The sequence below is a fragment of the Arctopsyche grandis genome, chromosome 13 (assembly GCF_051622035.1).
Source record: "Arctopsyche grandis isolate Sample6627 chromosome 13, ASM5162203v2, whole genome shotgun sequence".
Lineage (NCBI taxonomy): Eukaryota > Metazoa > Arthropoda > Insecta > Trichoptera > Hydropsychidae > Arctopsyche > Arctopsyche grandis.
The window spans coordinates 22,983,251-23,011,237 of record NC_135367.1 but is presented as its reverse complement, the minus strand read 5'-3'; the positions used below and the strand labels follow the sequence as shown (position 1 = coordinate 23,011,237).

General features: G+C 32.1%; 2 protein-coding genes across 3 annotated transcripts in view; one reads left to right on the top strand and one right to left on the bottom strand.

The window, feature by feature from the left end:
• Positions 1 to 2,726, top strand: part of LOC143920982 (histidine ammonia-lyase-like) — a 6,562-nt gene extending 3,836 nt beyond the window's left edge. For both annotated transcript variants that reach the window (XM_077444054.1, XM_077444055.1), the window contains exons 7-15: positions 51 to 322; positions 387 to 546; positions 717 to 856; positions 954 to 1,098; positions 1,172 to 1,258; positions 1,331 to 1,443; positions 1,603 to 1,733; positions 1,808 to 1,925; positions 2,000 to 2,726. In XM_077444054.1, coding sequence (XP_077300180.1) covers positions 51 to 322; positions 387 to 546; positions 717 to 856; positions 954 to 1,098; positions 1,172 to 1,258; positions 1,331 to 1,443; positions 1,603 to 1,733; positions 1,808 to 1,925; positions 2,000 to 2,113 — 1,280 coding nt within the window. In that variant the 3' untranslated portion in view covers positions 2,114 to 2,726. The remainder of the gene's footprint in view (positions 1 to 50; positions 323 to 386; positions 547 to 716; positions 857 to 953; positions 1,099 to 1,171; positions 1,259 to 1,330; positions 1,444 to 1,602; positions 1,734 to 1,807; positions 1,926 to 1,999) is intronic.
• Positions 2,232 to 27,987, bottom strand: LOC143920985 (juvenile hormone esterase). Its single transcript, XM_077444057.1, has 10 exons — positions 27,855 to 27,987; positions 22,836 to 23,074; positions 16,364 to 16,558; positions 14,242 to 14,437; positions 12,057 to 12,191; positions 9,226 to 9,361; positions 8,910 to 9,152; positions 3,375 to 3,559; positions 3,009 to 3,292; positions 2,232 to 2,933 (listed from the first exon to the last, which is right to left on the bottom strand). Exons 1-10 carry the CDS (start codon positions 27,978 to 27,980, stop codon positions 2,744 to 2,746), a joined length of 1,929 nt encoding a protein of 642 aa, XP_077300183.1. The 5' UTR covers positions 27,981 to 27,987; the 3' UTR covers positions 2,232 to 2,743.

Sequence of the window (27,987 nt, the reverse complement as noted above, 5' to 3'; positions counted from 1 at the left end):
AAGATAAGAGTGGAAGCAGCGAATTCTCAGTGTTGAACGATGTATTACAGATAATTGCTTGTCATGGGTGCCGGAACAGGGTTCCGTCGGAGCCAGTGGAGATTTAGCACCACTCTCCCATTTGGCTTTAGGCATTATGGGAGAGGGTCGAATGTGGAGTCCTTCAACTGGATGGGACGATTCTTTAAAAGTTCTAGAAGCCAACAATTTGAAGCCTATGCGTTTATTTGCGAAAGAAGGCATAGCTCTCATAAACGGTACTCAGTTGATCACCAGTCTTGGTGCCGAGGCTGTTGAAAGAGCAGCTGTTATCGCCAGACAGGTAACCATTAAAACGATACTTTTAAAATGTTTAAAGTCAAATAATACTTGAGAAATACTCCTAGGCTGATGTTGTTGCTGCGATGACTTTGGAAGTTTTGAAGGGTACGTCGAGAGCATTCGATTCAGACGTACAAAAGATTCGGCCCCATAAAGGGCAAATATTGGTGGCTAAACGATTGAGAGCATTGTTGCATTCTGACATGTATCCATCGCAGATTGCACGTAAGTAATAATGGAGATGCATTAAAATTATTTAAATGAGGTCAAAATCGTCAAGGACTTGAAATGATATAAAACAATAGTTAATCGTTTTAAAAAATATTTACCTGCAGATAAGAGTGGAAAATTCGTACATACTAACTAAAATAATTTGCTTCTTTGAATATTTTCAGAATCACACAGATTCTGTAATAGAGTCCAAGATGCATACACTCTACGGTGCTGTCCTCAAGTACATGGAATCGTTCACGATACCATAAACTTTGTCAGTGAGATAATTGCAACCGAAATAAACAGTGGGACAGACAATCCTGTTAGTATGATTTTCTCAAATATTATTAAATAATGTAAACTTATACATATTGATGATATGAAAGGCATTAATATTTTACATATTTTTATTAATTTAGATAGTATTCGCTGATCGAGGAGAGATCATATCTGCTGGAAACTTCCACGGTGAATATCCGGCGAAAGTGTTGGACTATCTGGCTATTGCGATTCATGAATTAGCTTCAATGAGCGAGAGACGCGTTGAAAGATTAGTTAATCCAGGTGATTATAAACTAATGTGTACCTGCAATGAATAATTTGATCGAATGTTAATGAATGATGGTGTGTTCTTTAGCTTTGAGCGAGTTGCCGGCGTTTTTGGTCAAAGAAGGCGGCATCAATTCCGGTTTCATGTTAGCTCATTGTACAGCAGCCTCTCTAGGTGTGTAATAAATATATATTTATAGTAATTAATTATAAGATCTTATTGTCTGATTTATTATTCATCTGATAGTATCCGAGAACAAGGTATTGTGTCATCCAAGTAGCGTTGATTCTTTAAGTACCAGTGCCGCTCAAGAAGATCACGTTTCAATGGGAGGCTTTTCTGCTAGGAAAGCTTTAATGGTATGTTTTAAATATGATACTATTATCAATATACTTTTTAAGCGGAATATACTTTATTAAATATATCTAATAAGAAAACAATAAGTGAAATATAGGTATGTCGATCAAATTTCGCATTCAATTTTTATTATATTATTTTATTTTTAATAATAAATACAGGTTATAGAAAACGTCGAAAAGGTTATTGCCATTGAATTATTAGCAGCATGTCAAGCAATTGAATTTTTAAGACCGCTTAAAACTACAGTGCCCTTGGAAGAAGTTCATAAAGTAGTCCGAGGAGTTGTTAGGTTATGATTTTTCTACTTTTTGTTTTTATTTTTAAAGTATTATATACAAATTTAATTGATATATGTGAATGCAGAGCTTGGGACAAAGACAGATATATGTCTCCAGATATTGAAGCAGTTACAAATTTGCTCTTAGAAGAGAAGATTTGGAATGCCGTCAAACATCACGTTGATTACTACCACTCTTCAACGGTAATTTTGAATGAGGTATTTTATTTTTTCAGACGTTAGTGATGTCTTGATGGTTATTTTTATTGTTTATTTAGAATGTGGAGACTCACGTTTTCAGCCCGACTGCTGTTATGGTCGGGGAAACGCAAAGACCTCGTCTTCAAGGGAAAAAGAGAAAAGTTGGATCAAAAGCTAACGGTGATAATTAGGCACGTTTTAAAATTGCTATTTTTTTGTTTGTTTTATTCGTAATTATTGACAACTATTATTTTGGTTGTAATAAATTGTCAAAATTGTATCGAATCAATAATAAATTATGTTTTTAAGTGAATTTTTAATCATTAAAAAAGCATATATGGATTCTGAGGTCTATTTTTAATCATTATTAAAAGATGAAAGACATTTTATAAAATTACATATTTCATATTTTGTTGACAGCTCTCATTTCAAAAGTATCAAAAAATATTATCTTACTACTACGTTAACTTGTCTTTTTACGATTTTAAAAATAAGAATATATAGAGAGCATAAACTCACATTTGATTATAATATTTTATTTTAATTGACTTCCTTAAGAATAAATTAATTTTATATACACACAAAATACTCTACATATACATACTTAAAATAAATATGGCTTTATAACAACTATAATATCTAATAAATTTAAAACGAAGTATGCAAAGTCAAATAAAACACACAATCATTATAATAAATTATTCTTCACTAATTAATTAATCAATTAAAATTGCTACTATAATTAAAAATAACATATGTACAAACCCTAAATTATAACGTATTAAAGAAAGCTAATTTTAAAGCAAGGATGAAGTCACATTTTAAAACCACTCCTCTCCATTAAATTCCCTATAAAGCTGATCCCAAAACGCCAACCGTGCAGATTCAGGACCAACTCTCGGTGTAAAAGCACCAGTAATATCCATATAGTTCAATGAGGATAGATTCTGGGATGAAACCGGCTCCCAGTGAATTCCAGCAGTCTCTTTAACTTCAAACGGTGTTGGATTTCTATAAGAAAATTTCACAATATTAAATAATTCATCAACAAATCAAACCAAATATACATATTATTCTGTCAGTTACCCGTATTTGGCAAAGTTGGTCCACATCTTAACCATCTTTTTTTTGACGTAGACTTCAGTCGACTTCTCGTCTAAGCGTATGTTGATTGCACTGAATTTGAAAAGATAACCCATCTCATCTCCGTGACAAGCTCCTGGCTTATTAATACCTAAGAATCGTTTGAACAGACCCAGAGCACCGTCAAATGCAAATCTGTACATATATATTGGAGTCTCCGGACTCACTAACTTTTGCAAACGTACCGATGTCACCAATGGTCTCAAAAACATCAAGTCAGTCAAAAGCTGAAATTTGTTTAAATATACATACAAATAATGGGTGTAATGATTAATAAACGTGCTAATTATTAATTGGAATATAGTTTACCAAAACCATATCAGTGGCCGTTTCCATCGATACCGTCCTGCCATTCAAGTAAAATTGTCTTATTCTGTTTGCTACTTGATTCGCATCTTCGCCAAATTGACCACCAGGGACCTTCAAATCCAATGGTATCATCCTGTTGAAGTCATTTTCGATTTGTTCCAGGATTGTCGGATCTTTACGTAGACCTAAATTTAAAAAATAAAAGCTATCAATGTTTTAATGGTAACGAATTATGTACAGTTGTTTATTATTTGAACTTAACAACTTGAAATTATTATAAGCATCGGCCATATTAAAAAAAAAATTCTGTATAATCTTAATATATTTAGTTTATGTGACATGAGCAAGTACATTTATTTATTAATAAATAGCAAATTGCTAATGAATTATTTCACAATTAACAATTTTAAACTAAAACTAACATCTACAATATAACATAGTTTACAAAATTAACAAAACTATAATTATGTAGTAACCCTAAAATAATAAAATATAATTCCAAACATAACAGTTTATTAAATTTACATATATAATTATGCTACCTATGTACATATATACATGCAAAATAAAAATGAAATATCATATATAATAGTGCTATTATGTGTGTCTGTATGTCTGTGTAAGATAACACTCGCCGTACTATAATAGTCGTTTCGATTCGACATATGTACGTCACAGTTATAACACTGCCAACAAAACGTACGAACATAGTGTGGCGGCTCGCTATACGACATGGTCGAGTTTGGTCACCTTCCTGCGAGTGGGGACCAACTCGACGTGTGTTCAGAGTAGCTACCTCACTCTGCCTTCAGCTGTCATAAATAAAGCACGTGCATCAACATGCCAGTCGTCTCATTCGTTCATTCCCCATAATAGTAACAGATCAACAAAAAACTTCTATATATACTGTTTGCTACCAATGATTCCTCCCGGGAAATAAGTCTCTGGGCATTTAGCGCCATCTATTGAAAATTTATTTAATTAATTAATTAATTTTTCTATCAGTGTTTTATATTGTTTATGGGTGACCGTGGAAAAGTCGAAAATGTTCGTTTACCATGCATACATATGAAAAACGGTTAGTATATATATCAGTGGCGTGCGGTAAAAATCTCTCTCCCCCCCCGTTGTACATCCTCAATTAATTTGCGCGAGCAGGATACAACAGGAACAAGAGGAACAGGCTTTTCCTCCCGTATCCTACGCGCACACATTAAACAAGGCTGTATGACAAAAAGAGAGATAATTTCACCGCATGCCGCTGATATATATTATATATACATAGTACCGTTTACCATGCACCCTTTTTTATCTTCCGATTTTCGATTATTGCTTTTTCGACCTTTTTACTTTCGGTCCCGTGAGGTAGACCCAAAAGGTCATACGTGCAGACCGAACACAGAACTAACACATTTCTTTTATTTTTTTATTTAATAACTTAATATGCCATAACCAGAGAAATGTAATATTAATAGAAGTGGCTTTATGTGTTATATTGTTGTCAAGTGACATTCTGTCCACGGACAGATCTAAATAATTTTAGCATCAGTCGTATTTGACGCTTGGTGCTCGACGTATGTCCGATAAAAACTTCTCTGTTTGTTTATATTACTCGCAAGATGGGCAAGCATCGGTAAAAATTACACAATACATTCAAAAACACACAATAAACAACATGGGATACATTTTTATAAGTAAATTGATCCGATTGTATTCCGTGCGATGTAGCGTATTTATAGAGACGTACCGCGTAAAATTGACAACAATTATTTATTCGTAAGGGCCCCTCTATTCTTATTACATCTCTCTGCTCAAAAGTATGTAAATCGATACATAAACATCACCACAGATGAAATTGTAAATTTTCCGTTAGGAGACCATGATTTTCATCATTTTAAGCCCACGGTCATTTTACAGTTACTCAATATTCGAGTTCAATGTAATTTTTCTCATAATATAACGTCTTGTATTTAAAATTCAACAATTGAGAAATACACAAATGCATTCACGCGAGCAGCACTGTCGACTCCTTTTCAAATGTATTTATTATTTTTAATTAAATTCTATATATGATATGTCAATAATATTTTACGAATTATAATACGGCGACTTGGGTTAATTTGAATCAAAATTTTTTCGATTAAACTTGCAAATTAACATATTGTGTGGCAACGCGGTTACATACAAATTAACAAGACCAACAGATTTATAATTTTAGATAGTCGAGGACAATCACCGGTCCTATAATTCTACGTAAAGATGACATGTACTTGAAATTCCATCTATAAGGGCATTGTGAAATAAAATGTTGCACCAAAAACACAACTTATTGTCGCAATATTTAGACGGCTATCAAAGTTCTGGGACCTTCACCGATTAGAGGGTGTGGCTCCTTCAATGTGGACATTCCTTTAGCTTAAATAAAATATTGTTATACATCAAAATAACTTGGCATGCTTTCCGATGACAAAATTAATATACACTCTATCAAAAACTGTCATTTTTGATTCAGATAATATCAGGTAACAAATCAGTAAGTAAACAAAATCATGTACATTCCTTTAAATCTAAAATTGCATTTTAATTTTATATGTATGTGTAAAAGTATCGCCTAGAATATGATCTGTATTTTATTTAATTTTATTAAATTTTGAATGATATATTATGTCTTTGTTATATAATATTAGTGATATTTATTTAATTACAGCGCTCTATTTTTTTAATATGACTAAGAATGAATTTAAAATTTATGCCAGTGATTGTTAAACATTTTGTAAGAGGTGTGTTTTTTTTTTTACTCAATCATAACATTTAAAGGAATCTATTGTGTAATTAGATGATGCGAATAGTTCGATCAGTAATAAATTTTGCACTTTCAATTTTGCACTTGATCGGAGAATATTGTGCAAGTGGTCTATCCCGTCTAGGAAAGCCAAGGTAAGCCACTGTCAATATCGAAATCTGAAATATCTATTGGCACAGGTACACACGTTTGTGCAATTTCGTATGTCAAATGTGCGTGCGAATCAAGCAAAGTACCATATATTGGCGTTTTGTATCAGTAAAGTCGTTCAAGTAATTGCTACATACTGTTTGCGTATGAATACTGGGTGGCACGGGCTCCATCATCACATTCGAAAACGTTTTCATGTCTAAAATAGTAATGATACGATGGTTTATTTACAAACTATCAAAAACATTATAAAATGCAGTTTCATTCGGTATGGAATGGAGTTTCCAATCCGAATATTCGATATTCGAATATATTCGGCCTATTTTGAACTATTCGTTTTTTTTTTTTAAATAAAATAAAAAATAAATAAATGTTCGTTATTCGAACATTTGAGCAATTATTCGAATAATATTCGAGAATTTTTTTAATGAAATTTTAATCAAATATTTTAACTTTTTTAACATAATGCAATTTTATTTTTAACTCGAAATGTGTAAAGCAACAGTGTATTGTGTGAAAGACGTATTAGTCGTCGACTCGGAGTCATTTTATCGCCTCAGTGCAATGGATTCGTGGAATTGCTCGCTTTAGAAATTGAAGTTATGTATTTTACGAAAGAGAACTTATTGCAGCGTTTATTTGAAACGGAAATGAAAATACAGTCCGAATTGGGAACGCAATTTTTATGGATAACCAGAGATATTTCGTTTCATTTATTAGTTGTTTTGAACTTCAGCTGTGTTTCGGAATTCGTAGTGACACGTTATCGATCCGGGTATTTTTTCTCAAATTAAATAAATTGATTGAACACCCGTGCACGTTATAAAAGTACGTTTTTCAAATTCCAAGATAATTCCAAAAGGTTAAAAAAAGATTTCAAGTACTTGGATAACTTTGAAAAACGAACCGAAGCTTTAGATATCCTTCTAAAAACTTTATTAACAATTGAGCCAACGTCAACTGCTAATGAAAGAGTGTTCTCCACAGCAGGAATAATAAAATCAAAATTAAGGGCGAGATTAAATTTTGAAACATTTAACGCATTATTATTTTTAAAATGTGTGTTTTTTAAATCAAAATAAAGTTTACTTTTTCTTTTTTATGTACATATGTGCACCTCACTCATATTAATTATTTCGAATTAATATTTCACACTGTTTTCTATTGTTTAAAACCATTCGAAGTTTACTATTCGATATTCGAATAGTTGATGAAGTCGAATAATTGAAAACTCTAGTATGGAACATTATTTTCATAACGAATACATGTGAAATTTGATATACATATGTACATTATCCATCGATCAAATTGGATGTCAATCAAATTATATAATTGAAAATAAATGCTTACATCAATGACAATTGATATCCACTACCTGGTCAAATATAAAATGAAAACATATGTATATAATATGTTATGTAAATGATACTCGGACATCAGCTTATATGTTAGTATAATTGATACAAACAGTCCAATCATATAATTCTTAGCAGTGGTGGCTCGTCTTTAAGGGCAACTAGGGCAGTGCCCTACACATTTCTCCTAATAAAAAAAATAGTATATTTTCGGTGATTCAATTCAACTGATTGATAGTCAAGATTCAAGAATTTTTTTTTATCTGCTCACTATTGTGTCGCATTCATAATAAACGAACAATATGCAATAAGCAGTCGCCTACCTGCCACGGTCCCGTGGTCGCCAGCGTCAGTTTACTTGCTTCTCTGACACTAGCAAATGGTCTGTTTGGTCGGTCAGTAGAGGTGAAGAGAAATGGTTGCTTTTAGTTCGCTGTGTAAAGCTCTCTTTGGGGCAGAATATGTGTGCCCCGGTCGTTTATATTCTCGATTCGATTCGAAAAATACACGACACCGTTAACGTTTTTCGATATTTCGACGATGTTGTGAAAAATACATGTTTTTATAATGATAGTTTTGTTTATTTAATGTAAATAAAAATTATTTTTGTTTAATTTCGCAATCATTTTTTTATTATTCTTACAATTAGTATTTTCTTGGTTCAACCTCACTTTACTAAAAATATATGTAAATAGTTATTTTTTTCATCATGCCCCACCTATGTATTTTTAATGTCACGAGCCGCCTCTAATTCTTATTATAGATATAATTCTATCAGTTCGGTGATTATTCCGCACAAAGTGATCTCGCACACGTCACCAAAATCTTGATCACGGAACATCTGGCACCCGAAAATTCCATCCATCGAGCGAAGTATCATATTAACAAGAACAACGGTGACAGATATTTCGTATTCACGACTTTCATGTCAGCGATTGTCGTCTGCGCGATCGCAATGTGTGAAATAATCCGTTCAATCATATGATCAGCAATCTTTGAGTATGATATTAAATTTTTCTTTTTAAGCTAATATTGACCTACATTATTACACCTACAATAAAAATTTGTGACATACATAATGTGAATAGGTAACCTGTTTGCTATATTATACATAAATAGATCAACTGATGGTTTGAATCCGACTTGTCAGATGCTTGTCATCAATCATCGAATCTGATATGGGTGTCACAGCTTCAATCGCTATATAACTTTAAATGTTCTACTTACGTCTGATGAATATGAGACCCTCGTGCGAGTTGAAACCGGTCAGGTACGGAACTTTAGTGTAATTTCCACTCAAGAGTACATTCTTGGGATGCTTGCTCAGGAAGATGTCATTGATCGAAGGGTCGATATTTGGTTCTATGACAGGTACGAAAGGTATTCCAATGTTTTTCCTAGCATCGTCTTTGGTAAGGATCTTCTGGGCGGCCACTACTAGGGTCTCACTGGGCATGGCCCTCAAGAAACCTAGACATTATCTCTAATGAACATATGTGGGGTAGGTACATATATTGAGAACAGGCCTATATAAAATGCTTACCTAAAAGTTGATCTGGACTAGTGGTATCCATTCCAAGTACTCGACCTAGAGAGAAAGCTCTCTCTCTTGGGTTTTCAGCCAAAGCCCAAGGGCACAAAGTCCAACCAGATTGAGATATAGCCTTGTGATACAATCCCTATAATAAATTAATAAATAGTAAGTTCGGATGTCATATCAACGAGTCATCTTATTTTTTATTTATTGACGCAAGTATAAGCCAAAAATATCGAAATAAATTTGTTTAAAACATGGTCTACATCATTTTTCCGTTCCGTAAACCGAAAAATCGAAGAAAAAAACGGTTAATCCAAATGACAACTCTGTGAGTCGAACAGCAGCCACGAATGAACATCGCATAGTAGTTTTTATGTTTATTTTAACAGCACATAACCCATGCTTTCAAGATTGACATTTCTCGGTTACTTTAGGGCCCATTCAGTAGTAAAATATTGCATTGCATCGCTTGTTGTTGATATTCTTAGCTGACCTTACCTCGCATATATGAATATATGAAAATATAAGTGCATAATTATATTCTAAAACATGTAGTGCCATTAATTTTAAACATAACGGAAATCTAACGGAATTTAATTGAAAAAAATAGTTTACAGTTTCGATCATGGAAAATGGAGCTGTTATTAGGCGGCACCGCGAGAAATTTAAAAAAATTACAGCACAATAACGTACATGTTTAGTTTATAGATATTACTACAAACTAATATGAAACCATTATAAATGAGTAGAGTTATCAGTTAATAGTTTATTATTTAGGGTCAGAGTCACGTGGGAACCGAATGAAGAAAATGATCATTTCGCAGGCCGAACTGTACAACTATTTATAACAACTGCTTTATATTTTTCACGGAATTATTATCTAATATATAATTTCGAAAGAGACTTTGTATGTAAGTTTTGGTTCGTAGAATCCGTGACGTTATCGGAATAAAAATATTTTCTATGACGACGATATCGATATCGATTTACGATTCCGTTTTCAGTTCCGGATCCAGATTCCTTTTTCAGTTCCGGATCAGGATTCCTTTTTCAGTTACGGATCCGGATTCCTGTTTCAGTTCTAGATCCGGATTCTTTTTTTCAGTTCCGGATCCAGATTCCTTTGACAGTTCCGGATCCAAATTCCTGTTTCAGTTCCGGATCCGGATTTCTGTTTCAATACCAGATTCAAATAAATTTAATAAAAAAAAAACAAGTGAATGTTAACTATTAGATGAGCTACGTTTAAACGGTTTATATTAAAAATACCGAGCGAAGCCGGGTAAAACCACTAGTAATTTATAAAATTAAAATAATTTTTATATAGGAAGGAAACGATATTTTGATTGTAATTAGTAGTACCAAATCAATGGACATCTAATATTAGCGTTGAATATTTTCCATGAACCGCGAGGACCAACATCCCTTTTATTTAAAAAAAAGTTATGCATGTGAAAAGGACTTGCTTAGGTTGATAGTGGAAGAAGAGAACGTTGTTTATTATATTTCCGCTAGATTTAATATATTCTTTCATTTATACATTAATTAATACCGCCCCAAAAGGATACTGCTTTGGTCAAAATCCAACCCTTAGTTATTATTAGTCACCGGAGCCTGAGGGGGCCGTGTATTGTTCAAATGTTGTAAATGCATTGTTAAAGGTTTGCCGAACAATGGATAGCACTGTGACTATCCTACCTCTAGTTATTAATAATAACTAGAGGTAGGATAGTCACAGTGCTATCCATTGTTCGGCAAACCTTTAACAATGCATTTACAACCTTTGAACAATATACGGCCCCCTCAGGCTCCGGTGACTAGTTATTATTAGGCAATGGCAAGTAACAATACACCGTTCCAATAGTATTCAAAGCAAGATAGCAAAAAATGTTTTTTCTACGAAGTTAACAATAGTAAAACCCTCTTTCCCCGATGACCATCCGATGTCTAGTCATTGTGTAACATTTTAAGAGCTTTGGTTTCCAAAAACGAGACAAATCTCTCTACACAAAAAAGAAACAACACAATACAATGTGAAGTACATATGTACATATGCACTTACATACATATATACATATGAGCTTTTTCTTATTTCAAAGAATCCAAATGCTTTTGTATTTATTAAGTTATTGGCCGCGGATCGGTGCTTGAGTAACACTATTTTAGTATATGTATATATTGTAGTGCCTATTGACCTAAATTTAATTAATCATTACAAATTTTTCCAAATCGATTTTCAAATATTAAAACTAGTCTATTTCGAAAGGTTGCAAAAAACTTTCCTAAAAAAATACATACATGGTATTTCACGCATAGATTTCTCCACTGTTCTACAGCGAGCTAGTCAATTAAGAGATCAGATTTTGATGAAATACCTATTTCTATTATATAACAATCCATGAAAGATCGCACTGACATCGATGCGATCTTTGACTTTTGACACGTTATATATCCGTGTTTCCAAATCGAATCTAGAGACTTATATACTGCCAATTTGTACAAACATGTATAGATACATACAAAGTATAATACTGAAGACTTATACTTTCCTATTCGATCATTATTCTTTGTATATATTTTTAGTTAGATTAATTTATTTAAACGAAAACAAAAGACACTTAATTTTTTTTTCAAATATGATCGTAGCTATTTGGTACTTTTTGTTTCGAATTTGAAAATATTTATGTGAATTTTAAGAATATTTTCCCGAAATCAAAAAGTATCACTATACGTTCCACATTATTTACCAAATATGTATAATATATATGTAGGTGCAGTTCGGAAATTGGTTGGGCAACACCTGACACTGAAATAATTGAATAGCAATGTGTACTTACATTTGCCATGGGCGACAGCATGAGATATTGTACTGATGCTGCTCCAGCAGATTCCCCAAAGATGGTAACCTGTCCGGGATCTCCGCCGAAGAATTCAATGTTGTTCTTTACCCACTTCAATGCCAAAACTTGATCCTTAAAAAGCAACAGAAGAGTCGTAAATTCTCATTAAAATCTTGTCAAAAAGATTGCCGCTCTTAAAAACGAATGCATTCGCTATTTTTAGGCATTTCAACGATGGATAAAAATTTTATACAGTTTTTACACTTCAAATTCGTCATTTTACAAATCAAATTCGTCATTCTACAAATCAAATTCGTCATTTCACAAATCAAATTCGTCATTTTACAAATCAAATTCGTCATGTTGCAAATCAAATTAAACTTGACTGAATAGACGAATTCGGTTTGTAAAATGACGAATTTGATTTGTAAAACGACGAATTTGATTTGTAAAATGACGAATTTGATTTGTAAAACGACGAATTCGGTTTGTGAAATGACGGATTTGAGGTGTAAAAAAAACTGTATGAAAATTACCATCAATTTACATTAATATATATGTTACATTCGAAGTATATTTTCAGATGTAATATAATCCAACTGACGTTTTAGGTCATTCATATTCGAATACAATTCAACTAGTAAATCATATCTCTACAAGCGCAAATACGCTTTCAACAATGTGCGCCAGTTGAATTTTGACAGCTCTGAAGCTTTTACGAATGCTTTAGAATTCATTAATGCGTTAATATTTGCTAGGTATTACGAGTATAGGTAATAAAGGTACTATACCGTAGTACCATAACTCTAAGAATGTGTTCAAAACAAAAATGTGACTTTCCAACACAATTTACTAGTCAACCTCTCCATCTAACCTGGTACAAACATAGAGTTGAAATGTATTTTCAGCTGTAATATATTTTGACCAGTTGGAATTTAATTCGCCATGTGAATCAATTTACGTGGGTTAAACGGAATATATTTCAACTAGTCAAAATATATTTCAACTAGTCAAAATATATTTCAACTAGTCAAAATATATTACAACTGAAAATACACTTCAACTATGACGGTAGTTGGTACCAGGCCAGATGGAATATATTCCAACTGGAAGATACACTTAAACTGTAATATATATGTATGTATGTAAGTTCAATATGTTTAAAAACTGGTCAACAATTGACACTAGTTTAGTGGTTTATCATTTTATATGCATATTTAACATAAATAATAAATTTAAATAATAAATTAATCACATATTTTTTTTATATTATTTTACCTATAGGTATATATGTACATACATACATATATAGGTAGAAAATTGAAAGTGGAATAAATTTTAATCAAATATATTTATTTTCCGGTCAACATTTTTTTTTTACTAAACGGTCAATTTTATGTTTTGCAATCAATGATTGAATATATGTACATACATATATACTTTGTGACGTAATAATATATAAACAGACATATATAATAAAGCTGTCATTAAGTCTGTGAGTTGGTTCTAAAAGGTCCAATGTCAAATTTCGTATAACTTGATTTGTGTCTTTGTTTAAAAAATTTTCTATGAAATGTTCACTGTTAAATTGAAACACTGAGTGAATTTTTATGGCGTAACAGAATGAGTTTTATATGAGATAACAAACGACTAATAAAGCACGATATGATCATTCTTGCACAATAAATATATACAAGATACAAGTTAGGATGTAATTTTTTTAAGATGGTAAATAGCAATACATACACATAACTCTGCAAAAAGGTCACAGAGATTGACGACACCAATACAAGACACACATTCCAAAGACTTGCCCAGAAACCGTGCTAAACGTTTCTGTTCGTGTTTGCAAAAACTAACGCAGTTTCTTTCTTCGGATGTATTGTGTGTTTAATCTTTTGGCACTTTTGCAAGCGGATGTTACTCTTTTTTTATTATTTTAAACCGGGTTTTTAACATTTAACAGAACAGTTAAGTGTCGCAATATTCACAAACACTTGTTGTGAAACAAACACCGGAGCATTGTAGAACTAAACCTATGTATATGTATATGTATTGTGAAACAAAAAAAAAGTGGAACAAAGCGTTCAATTAAAACAAATTATTTTACTGTCAATTGTCACAGCAACCATCACCATAAAGATATGTGTACATATGTACGAGTATGTGAGTGATGTGATACCTTCAGACCGGCATTTCCCGGAACTTCTTCATTTTGCAGACTGAGGAACCCCAAAGTACCAAGGCGATAGTTGATCGTCACCAAAACTACGTTTTCGGCAACTAGATAGTCTGGTCCGTAGAAGAATGAGTTTCCAGAACCCATTGCGAATCCACCGCCGTGGAACCACACCATCACCGGAAGCTTTGGATTGGCGCTAAGATAAAAAAAATTATGGTTAGCCACAAATTTTCAATGAAAAATGTGTTTCAACATTTTCATAAGCGGTTTGTATTGATTATATTGACACGATAGAAGAATGGATAGACGAAAGAAGTGGTATAGTGTTATAGACGAAAGAAAACATGTTAAAGGAAGGCTACAGAAGAGATGAGTGGATGAAATTTTAAAAATGTGTGGGATGAGATGGATGAGAGTTGATCAAAACAGATACAAGTATGTTGCAGAGGCTTTCATCCATCAGTAGTTAGGGAATGGCTGTAAATGGTGATGATGATGTTGATATGGATAATATGCATATGGAACAGATATTTTGACCTTTTAAAAAAAAGCGTAGGCACCAGAATCAGTGCCGGTTTTAGGGGGGGGGGGCTGGATCGGGCGCCACACGATGCGCCAAAGGCGCTTTAAAATCTAAAATTAGAGCGCCAAAAGCAATACAAAATTTTAGATTAGAGCACCAAAGGCGAAAGATTTTTCTAAGTGTGTTTAGAAAAAATTGCCCGAGGGCGCTATTGGGTGTAAGGCCGGCACTGACCAGAATCTAATATATGTATAATTTAGAAAGAGACTTTGTATGTAACTATGTATATATGTAAGTATTTTTAGTTGGGAACTTCGTAAACAAAACAAAGTTTCTATGACGACAGTTCAATTGGTTGAATATTACATTTTTTTCGATTCAAATAAATTTAATATAAAAAAGAAATGAATATTTGCTATTAGATTTGCCATGTTTTAGCTATTTATATTACAAATACTGAGCGAAGCCGGGTAAAACAACTAGTATCTAATAATTTGAAACATGTAAAGTACATACATAAGTTGTCCAGAACTATATATTTATACAGCAAATTAGAGCACTTTGACTACTTTTAAAGTAATCGAAAAAAAACGGAAAGAAATTTTTAACGTCGAAATACGTATCATCGATGTTTTTAATAAACGATTAAATTAGCTTATAGCTATTACGTTTAAATTTTAAGAAAAAAAATAACATAACCTGAAAATAAATCTCATATTTGATGAAATATTTAGCAACAGCTAAGATTTAAGCTATTTAAAAACACCAGAATAGACTTGTGGTAAGCATAATAATGCTTTGAACAGAGTGGTCACGGGTTCAAATCCCACTGGCCAGACTGCATTCTGCTGGCCAGACCTTGAATTCGTGACTCCAGATCCATCGCTTCCTTTCAGAGTTTACCAATTTATCTGATTTTCATTGAAACGGTTCCAACAAATTGGCAACCTTACACATTTTCTCTCAAATTTTGAGTTTTCAGTAATCTCGAATTTCACTGAATTGTATAGAATGTTGCAAATTTACAAATTTGATCATAGATGTCTCTACAGGTGTTAATTGATATGTATTTACTTTGTATAATAATTGTATCAAATGTACAACGGGTGCATTGGGGTTATCTGTTAAGCCTTCCTGGTATAGATTAAAAATAAATAAATAAATACTAAATAAATTTCCTTTGATGATTTTCTTAACCAGATCAAGGTGATACGGAGCCGAGTCCATTGAGTATTTGCTTTAGATAAAAACAGCATAGTCTTTTAATTTTATCCTAATTATAATAATTTTGAAACATTTTCTACCAAACTTACACGAAATGGTCGAAAACTGTTAAATATTACGAAACTCACTTTTGTTGACAGCCATAGCGACCGGATTATGAAAACATGGATTACTGAGAGTATGCGAAAAAACTAATATAAAGCTTGTAAACACATCATAATCCACACAAATCGTGTGCAAACCATTTTCTAGAACACACAACTGCAAAAAAACTCGCTCGTATGTGTAAATTGTAATTAGACTATATGTCATACATACTAATATGATACGAGTACATAAATAGTAAATTCTATTTGATAAATATTTATAATTTACTTGGTACTGGTGTCTGGAAGTAGTGGGGTATAAACGTTGAGGAACAAGCAATCCTCTTCGCCCTTGAAAGTATCGAACAAGATGAACTTGTGAGGACATACACTTCCTTCTTCCAAGGCATCTCTCGTACCTTGCCAAGGCTCCAGAGGTCTCGGGGCTCTGAACCGGAACATTCCGGTTGGAGGCTGAGCGTATCTGAAATGAAACGAAAGAAAAGTATTTTAATAAGCGTCAAATCGTTCTGGTACAATTGGCTTTGACCTCACAGCAAACCTTGATCAAAAACTTGGTCAAAAGCTTCAAATTTACATTGTTTATTGACCTCTGTAGACATTGTCCTTTAATATTGTGTTGCATGAAAGTGTTAACCGATTTTTTAATACATATTTCGTAATGAGGTGAAGTGCAGCAAGTGAAGAACAAGTGCAAATTATTGCGTCTTGTTAATTCTGTAATTTATTGCTCTTAACGAAGAGGTTTTTAAATTAAATATTGATTTATCATATCGTCTTTCAATTTTAAATTGATGTTAATACGATTTACTGCGATCTCCATATTAAAACGATTTTTTATGTAAACTCAACGAGGTTTTTGTTTTAAAATATGATAAAGTAAGATTATGGATAATGGGGATACTATGTCTCGATTTAGCGGTTCCTCTTAACTACATTTGTTCATACATATATTAAAAACAACTAAAGACTTCCAATTTACACAGCTGTTTAATTATGTTCAATTGAGCGAAATTCACCATTCAGATTTTAATTATGATTTTTGCTATGAATATTAAAAGATTTGTTCCATGCCTATATTCAGCCAGATTAAAATTACAATGGTATTTCAAAACATGTATTAAACAATAAAATTATCGAAGAAGTCCTATATAGTACGTAGAACCTTCAATAAATTATTTTTACAAAAATGAATATGACCTTTAAGAGGGCTGGACAGCAGCGCCTTGTCCATACAAACGAACTATACTTCTCCCTACCTCAATTATGGCACTAGAGAAATTATTTTTTAATATGCTATGGATATCCACCATTGGGGTGCATCTATCGTTTTATTTTTTTAATTAATTATTTTTTATAGGAGCTAGGAGCCGCCAAACATCTATAAAATCGCCTCTTTTTTACACCCACGAAAAGAGTCTAGCATGGTTATTTAACGGTCGATTTTTAAAAAAATACGCCGATAGATGCACAGAAAATATCTTTCTCATACCGATGATGAAATTTTTTTTTAAATTGGTCCAGTTTTGGAGGAGAAAATAGTAGAATACGAACCCTCGATTTTGTCAATTTAAAACACGTTTTATCTGATCGAAGCGCAACTGTCGCATTCACTCAATATATATATTGTCACATTCACTCAATATATACATACACTCAATATATATATATCGAAGAAAGGAACGGTAACAAAATTAAGGTTTCGGGTGTACAGCCCTCTTAATGCAGAAAATGTTACTAAAACATTAAGTGTGCCAAAATAAAAGACTTGCAAGTGACTGATAAATATATTAACAATAACTAAAGACTTCCAAATTGGCACAGCAGTTTAATTATTATGTTCAACGGGTCCCCATTGAGTGGAATTCACCATTAAGATTTTAATTATAATTTTTATTATGAATATGGAAAGATTTATTCCATGCCAATTTTGAGCCGGCTAAAATTACAAAGGTGTTTCAAAACATGAATTAAACAATAAATTTATCGAAAAGAATCCAATACAGTCTATAATATAAACCTTCAATAAATTATTTTTTATAAAAATGGATACCTTGAATGCAGAAAATGTTACTAAAAGATTAAGTGTGCCAAAAAAATACTTGCAAGTGACGGAGTGAGGAATTTCATTAACAAAAAACTACACGAGAAAGGTGAAGGATACATTAAAGAATAATGAAAAGTGATGAAAACGTATACATGAATGTTGATGGTCCATGATTGAAATCCATGAAATCTTGAGGACAAACAGTGTGTTCATCAGTTGGTTTGTTTATTCATATCTTTAAAAAAAGTGTAGACATTCTTTACACAATATTTGGGAACCAGACAAGGCGCTTTCTACCGCGACATTGAACTGGTTTCACTCGAGGAAGTGTGCGTTGATCTTTTTTTTGAAGAAGATGATCAATCACTCGTAATGCTTTTGCAATCATTTCTTTTCATGTTATTATTATTATTATACGTGTTTCGTTGCGTTATCATAATTTTACCCGACGATAGATTATGATTTTCTGCTGTCATTCTTGTAATACATCGATTTCGATAGTTTGTGCATGAAAAATAAAACGTACGTATCGTTTTGAACTTTATGCAACTGTATGAATAACAAAACGTGACCCAGAAATATACTCATGTGAGAAAATTTATATGAAACAATCACAAAAACCGTGCGAATCGAATTATGATATTATAAAGCGCATTCGCTACAAAAACAGTTGCAGTTTTATTCAAATTGACACTTCTTATGTACATGCATACAATTTATTGTATGCAGGTAACTAGTATGGTGCCCGTAGATAACTTACTTTTATTTAAAAAAAAATATATATATATATATAAATACTATTCTTGTGTGGTACTAGGTCAATTTAAGTTATTTTGAACTCTTAAGAGGGCTGTACACCCAAAATCTTAATTTTGTTACCGTTCCTTTCTTCGATATATATATTGAGTGAATGTGACAATATATATCAATATATATATTGAGTGAATGCGACAGTTGCGCTTCGACCAGATAAAACGTATTATAAATTGACAAAATCGAGGTTTCGTATTCTCCTATTTTCTCCTCCAAAACTGGACCAATTTTTAAAAAAAATTCATCATTGGTATGAGAAAGATACTTTCTGTGCATCTATCGGCGTATTTTTTTTTAAATCGACCGTTAAATAAGCACGCTGGACTCGTTTCGTGGGTGTAAAAAAGAGGCGATTTTATAGATGTTTGGCGGCTCCTAGCTCCTATAAAAAATAATTAATCAAAAAAATAAAACAATAGATGCACTCCATTGGTGAATATCCATAGCATATTGAAAAACAATTTCTCTAGTGCCATAATTGAGGAAGGGAGAAGTATAGTACGTTTGTATGGACTAGGTGCTGCTGTCCAGCCCTCTTAATACTGTGATCAATTTGAATCTAATTACATTATGAAGAAACATATGTAGAGTGTGATAGAATGAAGATTGATCACAATAAGTGTGATCATACTAAGTGTGATCAAGCTTATTTGTCAAACTCCAACAAAGCATGAAGTGTGAAATCGTAATAAATCAAACACATTATGTATTTGATAATTTACAAAGTGGTTTGAAAGAAAAGTGAGAGCATCAAATCTTATATGTATTATGTATTATATAAGAGACTGAAAATCTGATTGTTATATTGCCGATTGCGGAATAACTATTGGCGAATTCGATTAAGCTCGAGTATGCTGACCGATGGTTTTCGACATCTGAAAAATCATCGATGATTTTTACAGCACACACACACACACACACAATCACACGATCGTCAGTGGAATCGTGTCGAAAAGGTAAAATTGCGGAATTTGAAGCGATTCGATATTGTGCAAAAAATCGAATTTCGACAATAGCCGTCGACTTTCGCGAAATAATAAAACGAATTCGACGCGATTACACAAATAAATAAAAATAACGATAAATTCGAGACGATTCACGTTCAATATTTGGAGTGTTGAGAAATCCCCGATATAAATATTATATTAAAACGCCCACAGATATACAGTTGGACAAAACAAAGTGACTAATTTGTGTATAATTTAAATGCTCAAATTTCAGGCGTCTTCAATTAATCATTTCAAATCATCAAATTCGGTCATATGTAAATTAAATCTTTTGTTCTTTAATAGGATTACTACACTAACACATTCATTAGCATACGTGGGTTGCTTCTTAAAAGGGCCAATGTCAAAATATTTTCTACGTAGAAATCAGGGCTGCGAAGCGGAAAGTTGCATTTAAAAGTCATTAAGTGAAATCATGGAATTTTCTTTGGTTTATGAAATTTATTTTACAAAATTTAACTTTGAAATATATGTAGATCCATAAATAAATCAACTTTTCAGTGTTGTAAAATCATTTTTACCGTCATCAGACGTCGTTACATTAGGGCAAAAACACACTGAATCGAACGGCATGGGTTCGTTCTTGGCTTCCCGTTGTGAAAAAGCTGCATGGGATCTGTTTTTCGCCAAGTTCGTCCTACATTTCTACAATTATGGGAATCGCCAATGTCGATCACTGTCAATACAAGGGTTTGATCCTGGGTGACATAAAATAGACAATGCGTGCTAGAGTTTTTTTTTTTTACATTTAGCCAGCAGTTTGGCTCGGTGGTTTCATTTATTTTTAGCACCGAGACATTACTGGGTTCGATCCCGTGCTAACATTTAATACTGCTAGTTAGACTTGGATATTTGTGATTCCAAGTCGATCGTTTCTTATCAGAGTTTGACAGTTTATCTAATTTTTATTGTTTAACAGTTCCTCAAAATTGGCAAAAATCATCCTACCTGCTGTCAAAAATATCTAAATTTGATTTATGTACAATATGTAAAAAATTACGTACAAGTCTAAATGCATAAATATCTCAATGGATTAATTAATTCATTCATTGTTAATTTCGTATTCTTCAGCCTCTCGAAATACAATGATTTATCATAAATTTTTATTACATAAATCATTTATGTAATAAAAATGCTGCAATGTTTGTAATTGACTGTCAGGCCTTCCTGGTATACATATGTATATCTGGCTGTATCTGGTATATGTATATGTTAAAAATAAAATTAAAAAAAATGTGCAAAATTATCCACAAAAAGAAAAAAACAAGTGCAGAGAAATGTTATAATAATAGAAGTGGCTTTGTGCCTTATATTGTTGTCAAGTGACGATTGTCCACAGACATTCCTAAATAATTTTAGCATCAGTCGTATTTTATGCTTGGTGCTCGACGTATGTCCGATAAAAACTTCTCTGTTTGTTTATATTACTCGCAAGATGGGCAAGTGCATCGTTAAAAATTGCACAGTGAATTCAAAAACTCAATAAACAACATGGGATACACCTTTAAAAATAATTTGATCATTTAAGTGACAAATTATTCAATTAATATCGTAATTTGACAGCTAATAGTTTTTAAAAGTGTTATGGCGATCGCCCGCATTCTACATAAATTTTTAGGGGTGGCACCAGAGAAATCTAAAAATTATTTTTAAATAAATGTAAAAACATTTCTCTTGGTGGCGCCGAATTATTTAAGTATAATTAATATAAACATCGTTCATTTTATATTATACATATTTTTGTTGAAACTATACATTACACGTTAATTTAAGAGCTCCCAAGGACAGACAAATACAACTGAGAAAAGAAACGGATTGGCCACCAACGCCCAACACCACCATATACTCAAATTGTAAATAAATCTATATCAAAATAAAACTTTAATTTCTGTAGTGAATATGTGATGAGACTGATGACCCTGATTGCAATCCGTGCGTTTTAGCGTAGTTATGGAGACATACCGCGTTATATTGAAACAATTTATTAATTCGTAAAGGCGCTTCTATTATTATAACATTTCTCGTTGTTGAACTTTTTTTTCTATTATACATTAGAATAATATGATACTATGATTACTAACAAAATTAAATTAAAATTGTAAAATAGAAAATAATCAGTAGATCAGTAGCTATTACAATAGATATAAGATGTATTGTGAACATAATTTCGTAAATAATAAAAAAAAAATTAAAAATCAAAAAAAAAAAAGCATTTCTCTGTTCATATGTACATAATTGAAAGTAGATTTTACATTTTAATTCAATCTCTTGCATTCGATCTATTTCATATTTTATTTTTTGCATTTACCCAATGTATAATACATACAAGACTAGTGAATATTATGCTAATTTGTATTATAAATATAGTCATATCTCTATAATGAAATAAACAAACGAAATGTTATAAATTTCATGAAGAAAAAAAAACAAATGAATTTCACAAACAAAATTTTAATTAAACAGTATTTCACATTCAATCGCGTATTTGCACCTTTGTATACAAGATCAGCATTACAAGATTTCATTTTTATTGTGCCTACCCAATTTTTAACCTCTCAATTGGAGCGCACATTTTCAAATACCCTGTAGGTATGAATATACCATGTAATTAGAACAGTCGTAATACGTATAGAATGCGTAAGATTACGCTATCAAAATTTCTCAAGGGAACCGTATTCACGTTGCTTCCATACGATTCGGTAATAACGTTGACGTTTTTGGAAAACGTGATTCACGCATTTGTTAACACTCTGCCTACCTATCCACACACTTTTACACATATCGCTCGCTCAATTTCCAATGGACGAGAAAACGTATTTGGTGCGTCAAATGTTTCACAACTCGCACTGTAAAGTGTAGGATTTCGTACTCACCGAACGCCTTTGAAACTGTAGTATTGTCTTCTAGGGTTCGTCTTGGTGGTCAGGAGACGTCCTCTGAGGGTTCCCAGGGTCGTTTTGACTGAAGGTGCATCTCCAGCTCGTAGTCTTTCGACTAGTGCGTGAGCAACACGAGCTGCCTGAGCTGGAACCACTCGTAAACGACGAAGGGCTTGTTTCAGAGCTGCATGGTTGCTCACGTGATCTGCTAGTCGTTTCCATGTTTCAGATATCTGAAACAAATTAAGCTGCTATATAAGAAATGTGGTGCTTGTAGTTTTTATAAAGGCTCACCCCCACTACTTGGAAAAGATGCGCAAACTAAGATATTGTACTGATTGTTACTTTCGCGCAGCTTCTCCGATGAGTAAATCCAAGCCTTTATAAATGAAAAGACTTCTACATAAAAAGCAATAAAAACTATTAACTTGGTATATGTTCCAGAAAAATGTTTGCAAAGCATGCAATTTATAGCTACGAATTTGATTGAATTTTGGTAATTGAAGCAACTTGTGTATGTGAAAAAAATAAAGTTATATTTGCAAAGTAATATAATATAAAATATTATACAAATATGTATTTATAATCTACTGATTACTAGTTTGAAATGAAATGTCAATGACTAGTATAATATATTTAAAATTTGATCTCAATTGATACTCGAGTATATCATTGTCTTGTTTACTATTCGAGCTGTTCAAGTTCAATGTGAACTGAGTAAATTATGTATTATATAATATGTATATAGTGCAGTTATGATGACTGGTGATTATGGGTATCCGGTGTAGTACAGAACGCTCTTGAAAAAATATCTAGATTGGCCACGATAAAATTTTATATTATTATGTAAACCAACACCAATAATAAATCATTCTCTAGGCTAAAAAAAAAACAATCAAAAATCATATTTGGTTCAATGCTCTGCAATAAAAGCTCTGCAATTCAGTGCTAGTGGTTCCAAATCTGAAAATTCAAATACTAACTATTTTTTTTTGTACAGCACATTAAGTTCTATTCGATGTTCCAAATTATGATTCTCTTAAAATTTTAAAATATTTTGGCCCTCTAAAAACTACAAATGAATAATTTAAAGCTACTATTCGATCTTCTAATACAGTGTACTCTCGATTATCCGGGTGCGGATTGGTGCCGATTGATTGCGACCGTAAACATGCGTGTTATTTGAAACAAATCATGTCACACAGAAATGTTCTTCGTTCCCTTTTTAAATGTATTTTACTATTGCGTCAATTCTTTCAGTCGCTTTTGATCGTCGAAGAAGTAACAAGTGCGTGTATTCAGAGCATATTTTTTCGAGCATACGTATATTTAATTATTACCAATTATAATACTTTGTGTGTGAAATTAGTTTCTTTGCTATTAACTCGAAAATACATACCTGTTCGAAATATAGTTAAACTAAAAATAACCAGTAGCGTGGTCTAGTGGTGAATGTTGAATTATCTCGTACTTGATGTTACGAGTTCGATTCCCGCTAAGTCTCGCTATTGGCCAGACCTTGATTTGTCAAGGTCGATCGTTTCTTATCAGAATTTGCCAATTTTTCTGATTTTCATTGAAACGATTCCTGTAAAATTGGCGTTTCCTTCCCAATTTTCTGTTGCGAACCTTTAGTTATTGTTATATCTTAGGTTTCGCCATATTGCTCACCATCTATGTCTCTGTGGTTGTTTATCGAATATAAAATTCGTATTGTTACATGAAAGTTACTCATCGTTATTTATCGTATTAATACGATATTTGTAATATCTGACGATAGAAGTCAGATATTGATTAGATTTACATGTATCTATGTAATAATTATGTGGACCAGGAAGGGGCATTTGGGGTTTACCTGTTAAGCCTTCCTGGTATATTACTTACTTAAAAATATGTATGTAAAAAAAATAAATAAATAAGTTAGAGGCGTTCGCGAGAGATTGTGATAGTTTTGCAGGTCCTTCGAAACGAAAAACTATTAAAATGTCAAGATACGAAGATTTGGTTGCAACTATACTCATATAGTTAAAGCAAGGAATACCAATTAGCGGTCAAATGTGTATGGAAACAGCCAAGTTCTTCCATGAAAAAATCTAACGGCCACACATCTGCTTAACTATTATATAAGCGTTTTTCTTAATAAATAATGAGTACTAAAATTATGAAAAAAAAAATGTGTTGTCAATATATTATACTAGAAACCAAGTCAAAATTTTATGATTCGGATTATCCGTGTTTTTCAATTATCCATGCCATCCCTCCCAAGCATTAGCCCGGATAATCGAGAGTGTACTGTATTTGAAACCCCTACACACAGCTAAGTAACCGTTAAATAAGATTAGGCTAGGTTAAGATCTGTCTGTTCTAGATTTTGCCAAAAAAAAATAACGGCCCGTCAAGCAATCCAGTCAGTCTACATTTGTGCAATTTCATTTGCCGAATTTTAAAACGTCCGAAAATTTATTCTGTCATAACAATTTGTGGTCAACGGCCCCAGCTATAAAAACAAACGATCCAATCGAAACATCAGAAGGTCACGTTTGGAAAAAGGTATGATGTAAATCGACTTTGAATTACATATAATACTAAGTTGTTGCAAAATATAATAAGTAAGTGGAAGCTTTTGGGTTTGGCGCTTAGTTATTCGTTGAGGTTTCCGAGATAAAAGCCTGGTATTGATCTTGATAATTTAATTGGCCACATATTATCTACTTTTAATCCTGAGTTGAAAATTAACTTCTATATACTATAAATATATACATTCCGATCTGATTCAAAGCATTATATTTCAGAACAGTGAATTTACTATCGCTTCGTACGCGATCGAGATAAGCATTTAGAAATTCTAGATTTACGATTAGGTTGGTTAAAAATTTCGAAAGAACATTTTGTTTCATATGTTGTATGTATGTAGATCAAGTTTTTGGAACTTACATATACACAAACATCTCATTTGACATGATTCAAATTTGAAACATGTGTCCATTATAGTAAATTGCATAATAAAAATGTGCGGCATTCGATCGATCCAATTTTTCTATTCAAATTATGTTCACTTTCACCATTTCGGATATACATACATATATTTTTTTTATGAAAAAGCACAAAAATCATCTCACAAATCATTATAATCGGTTTGTAATATTTTGCGTTGTAATTATTGCAAATTAATATAATAAATTAAATATTACATTACAGCTAAACATTCACGCATAAAATTTGGTTGTGAAATCAGAGGATTGTATCAAGAACTGGAACACATAAATATTTCGTTTTATGTGTTTAAAATGATCTTTTTTTTTGTTAAATGTTAAAAGGTGTCTGCAATGCGGGGTTTTAATGTTGCGATTTTTATATATATTTTTTTAAACCTATAATTTTAAAATAAATCAATCTGATACATTCTCAAATTTGTTTTTGAGCAATTTTTAAATTTGTAAAGAAAACACTTTGAAACGGGGGCAATGGTTATAATAAACGTCTGTTACCAATTTTGGCCCCACGGGAATAGTTTCAAAATACCTGAAATTCAAGTTTTTGGTATACATAGTCAATATCAAAAAATATCAGATATGTAGTATCGATCAAATTTAGTATAGACTTTTTTCAAATAATCAAAAATTTTGAATTAAATTATTATACAAGTGGGTACGCCCCACTTGCAATATCATTTCAATAATAATGAATTATTGTTTTTATTTTCATGTGATGATACTGTGATAAATAATAAGAGCAATATAAAAACTTCCACTCGGTAACTAAAAACTAGATAATTAGCCCAAAACTAGTTCGCAAAAATGGTTTGATTTTATCAATTGATCGAATCACAGATCCACCAAAAATAATAACAAAAATGTGTTCGATGTTTGGATTTAAATTCGATTAAAAATGTAAAATGCTATTTGGGTGGAGGCTAGCATTTTGACTAACTTATACACGTTTGATTCAGCAAATGCACTAAAAACATTAATAAGCTTGTAAAAACCATGTGAATTTGAAAATTAGAAAAAAATTGCACAATTCAACCCATATCAGTATTTTTGAAAACAGTAAAAGTTTAGATTCTAAGCCGGGTGAACTGACATCAAAATACACAGTAAAGCCAAACTCTACATACATACATACATATATGTACATATATGCACATATCTTTTGAGTTTATTTTGCAAAATATATATTTCAAATTTAATTGAATTCAAAACGAATAAATCGCTTAAAATTGTTTTTTATCATTATACATTTTTTTCTCATTTATAAAAAGAAACACAATATCGATTGAATTGAATCGAAATGTAATTAAAACAAACATTTACTAAAAGAAAATTTTATCAAAATTTAAATTTTTTTTATTTGTACGAAAATTGAAACAGTTTTTTTAAGTAAATTTACTTAAAACTTACTTATATGTAAATCGAAAGACAAGGTTTATTATCACTTTTATTACCTTTTTTTACGTAATTTTTACTGTTATGATTTTGAAAGATTCATACAAACATAAACATCGAATAATTTTAAAAGGCCTGTATTAATTTGGTCAGTAAAAAGTTGAAAAAGTTAACACAAACACCACAAACCTATGATATCGGTTACTATCTGTCAAAAAATACTTCAAATAATAAGCGGTTTACTGATCGGTCATTTTCATCTACCTATATGTATGTATATCGTACCTAAACTATTATCACATTTTTTTCTTAAAGTAACTGACCATGTATTGAAAAACACTGACCATATATTTTAAAAAAACTGACAATTTGTTTTTAAAAACTGACCATTTCTTAAAAAAACCCACCACTTAAATTGTTGCCATTTTAAAACAAAAAAATATTGTTTACGTTATTCAAGCTAGTATGTTTTTTTGACAAACTTCCCAACTATTTATTTTAACTAAATAGTGAATATTCATGGTAATGAAACTGGAAACCGCTGTTAAATAAATAATCGTGTTCGTTATACCGGAAATTTCGTGATGTCTGAATTTGACTGTATACTTGAAATAATGTAGCTATTTACCGTGACTTGGTTGATCCCTGATGCTGCATTGAAGACAGCATCTCCGATGGCTGCTGGGGGTACCGAAGCCCCAGGGGTTGTGACTCCTCCGAGCACAGCCAAGACCACGACCGTCCTCAGCAGCATTTCTTCG

Coding starts and splice junctions, on each gene's coding strand:
- LOC143920985 (XM_077444057.1), bottom strand. CDS start 27,980: ATGCTGCTGAGGACGGTCGTGGTCTTGGCTGTGCTCGGAGGAGTCACA. Junction 23,075..27,854: donor CAGGGATCAACCAAGTCACG/GTAAATAGCTAC, acceptor AATTTGTTTCAG/ATATCTGAAACATGGAAACG. Junction 16,559..22,835: donor TACAGTTTCAAAGGCGTTCG/GTGAGTACGAAA, acceptor GTTTCATTTCAG/ATACGCTCAGCCTCCAACCG.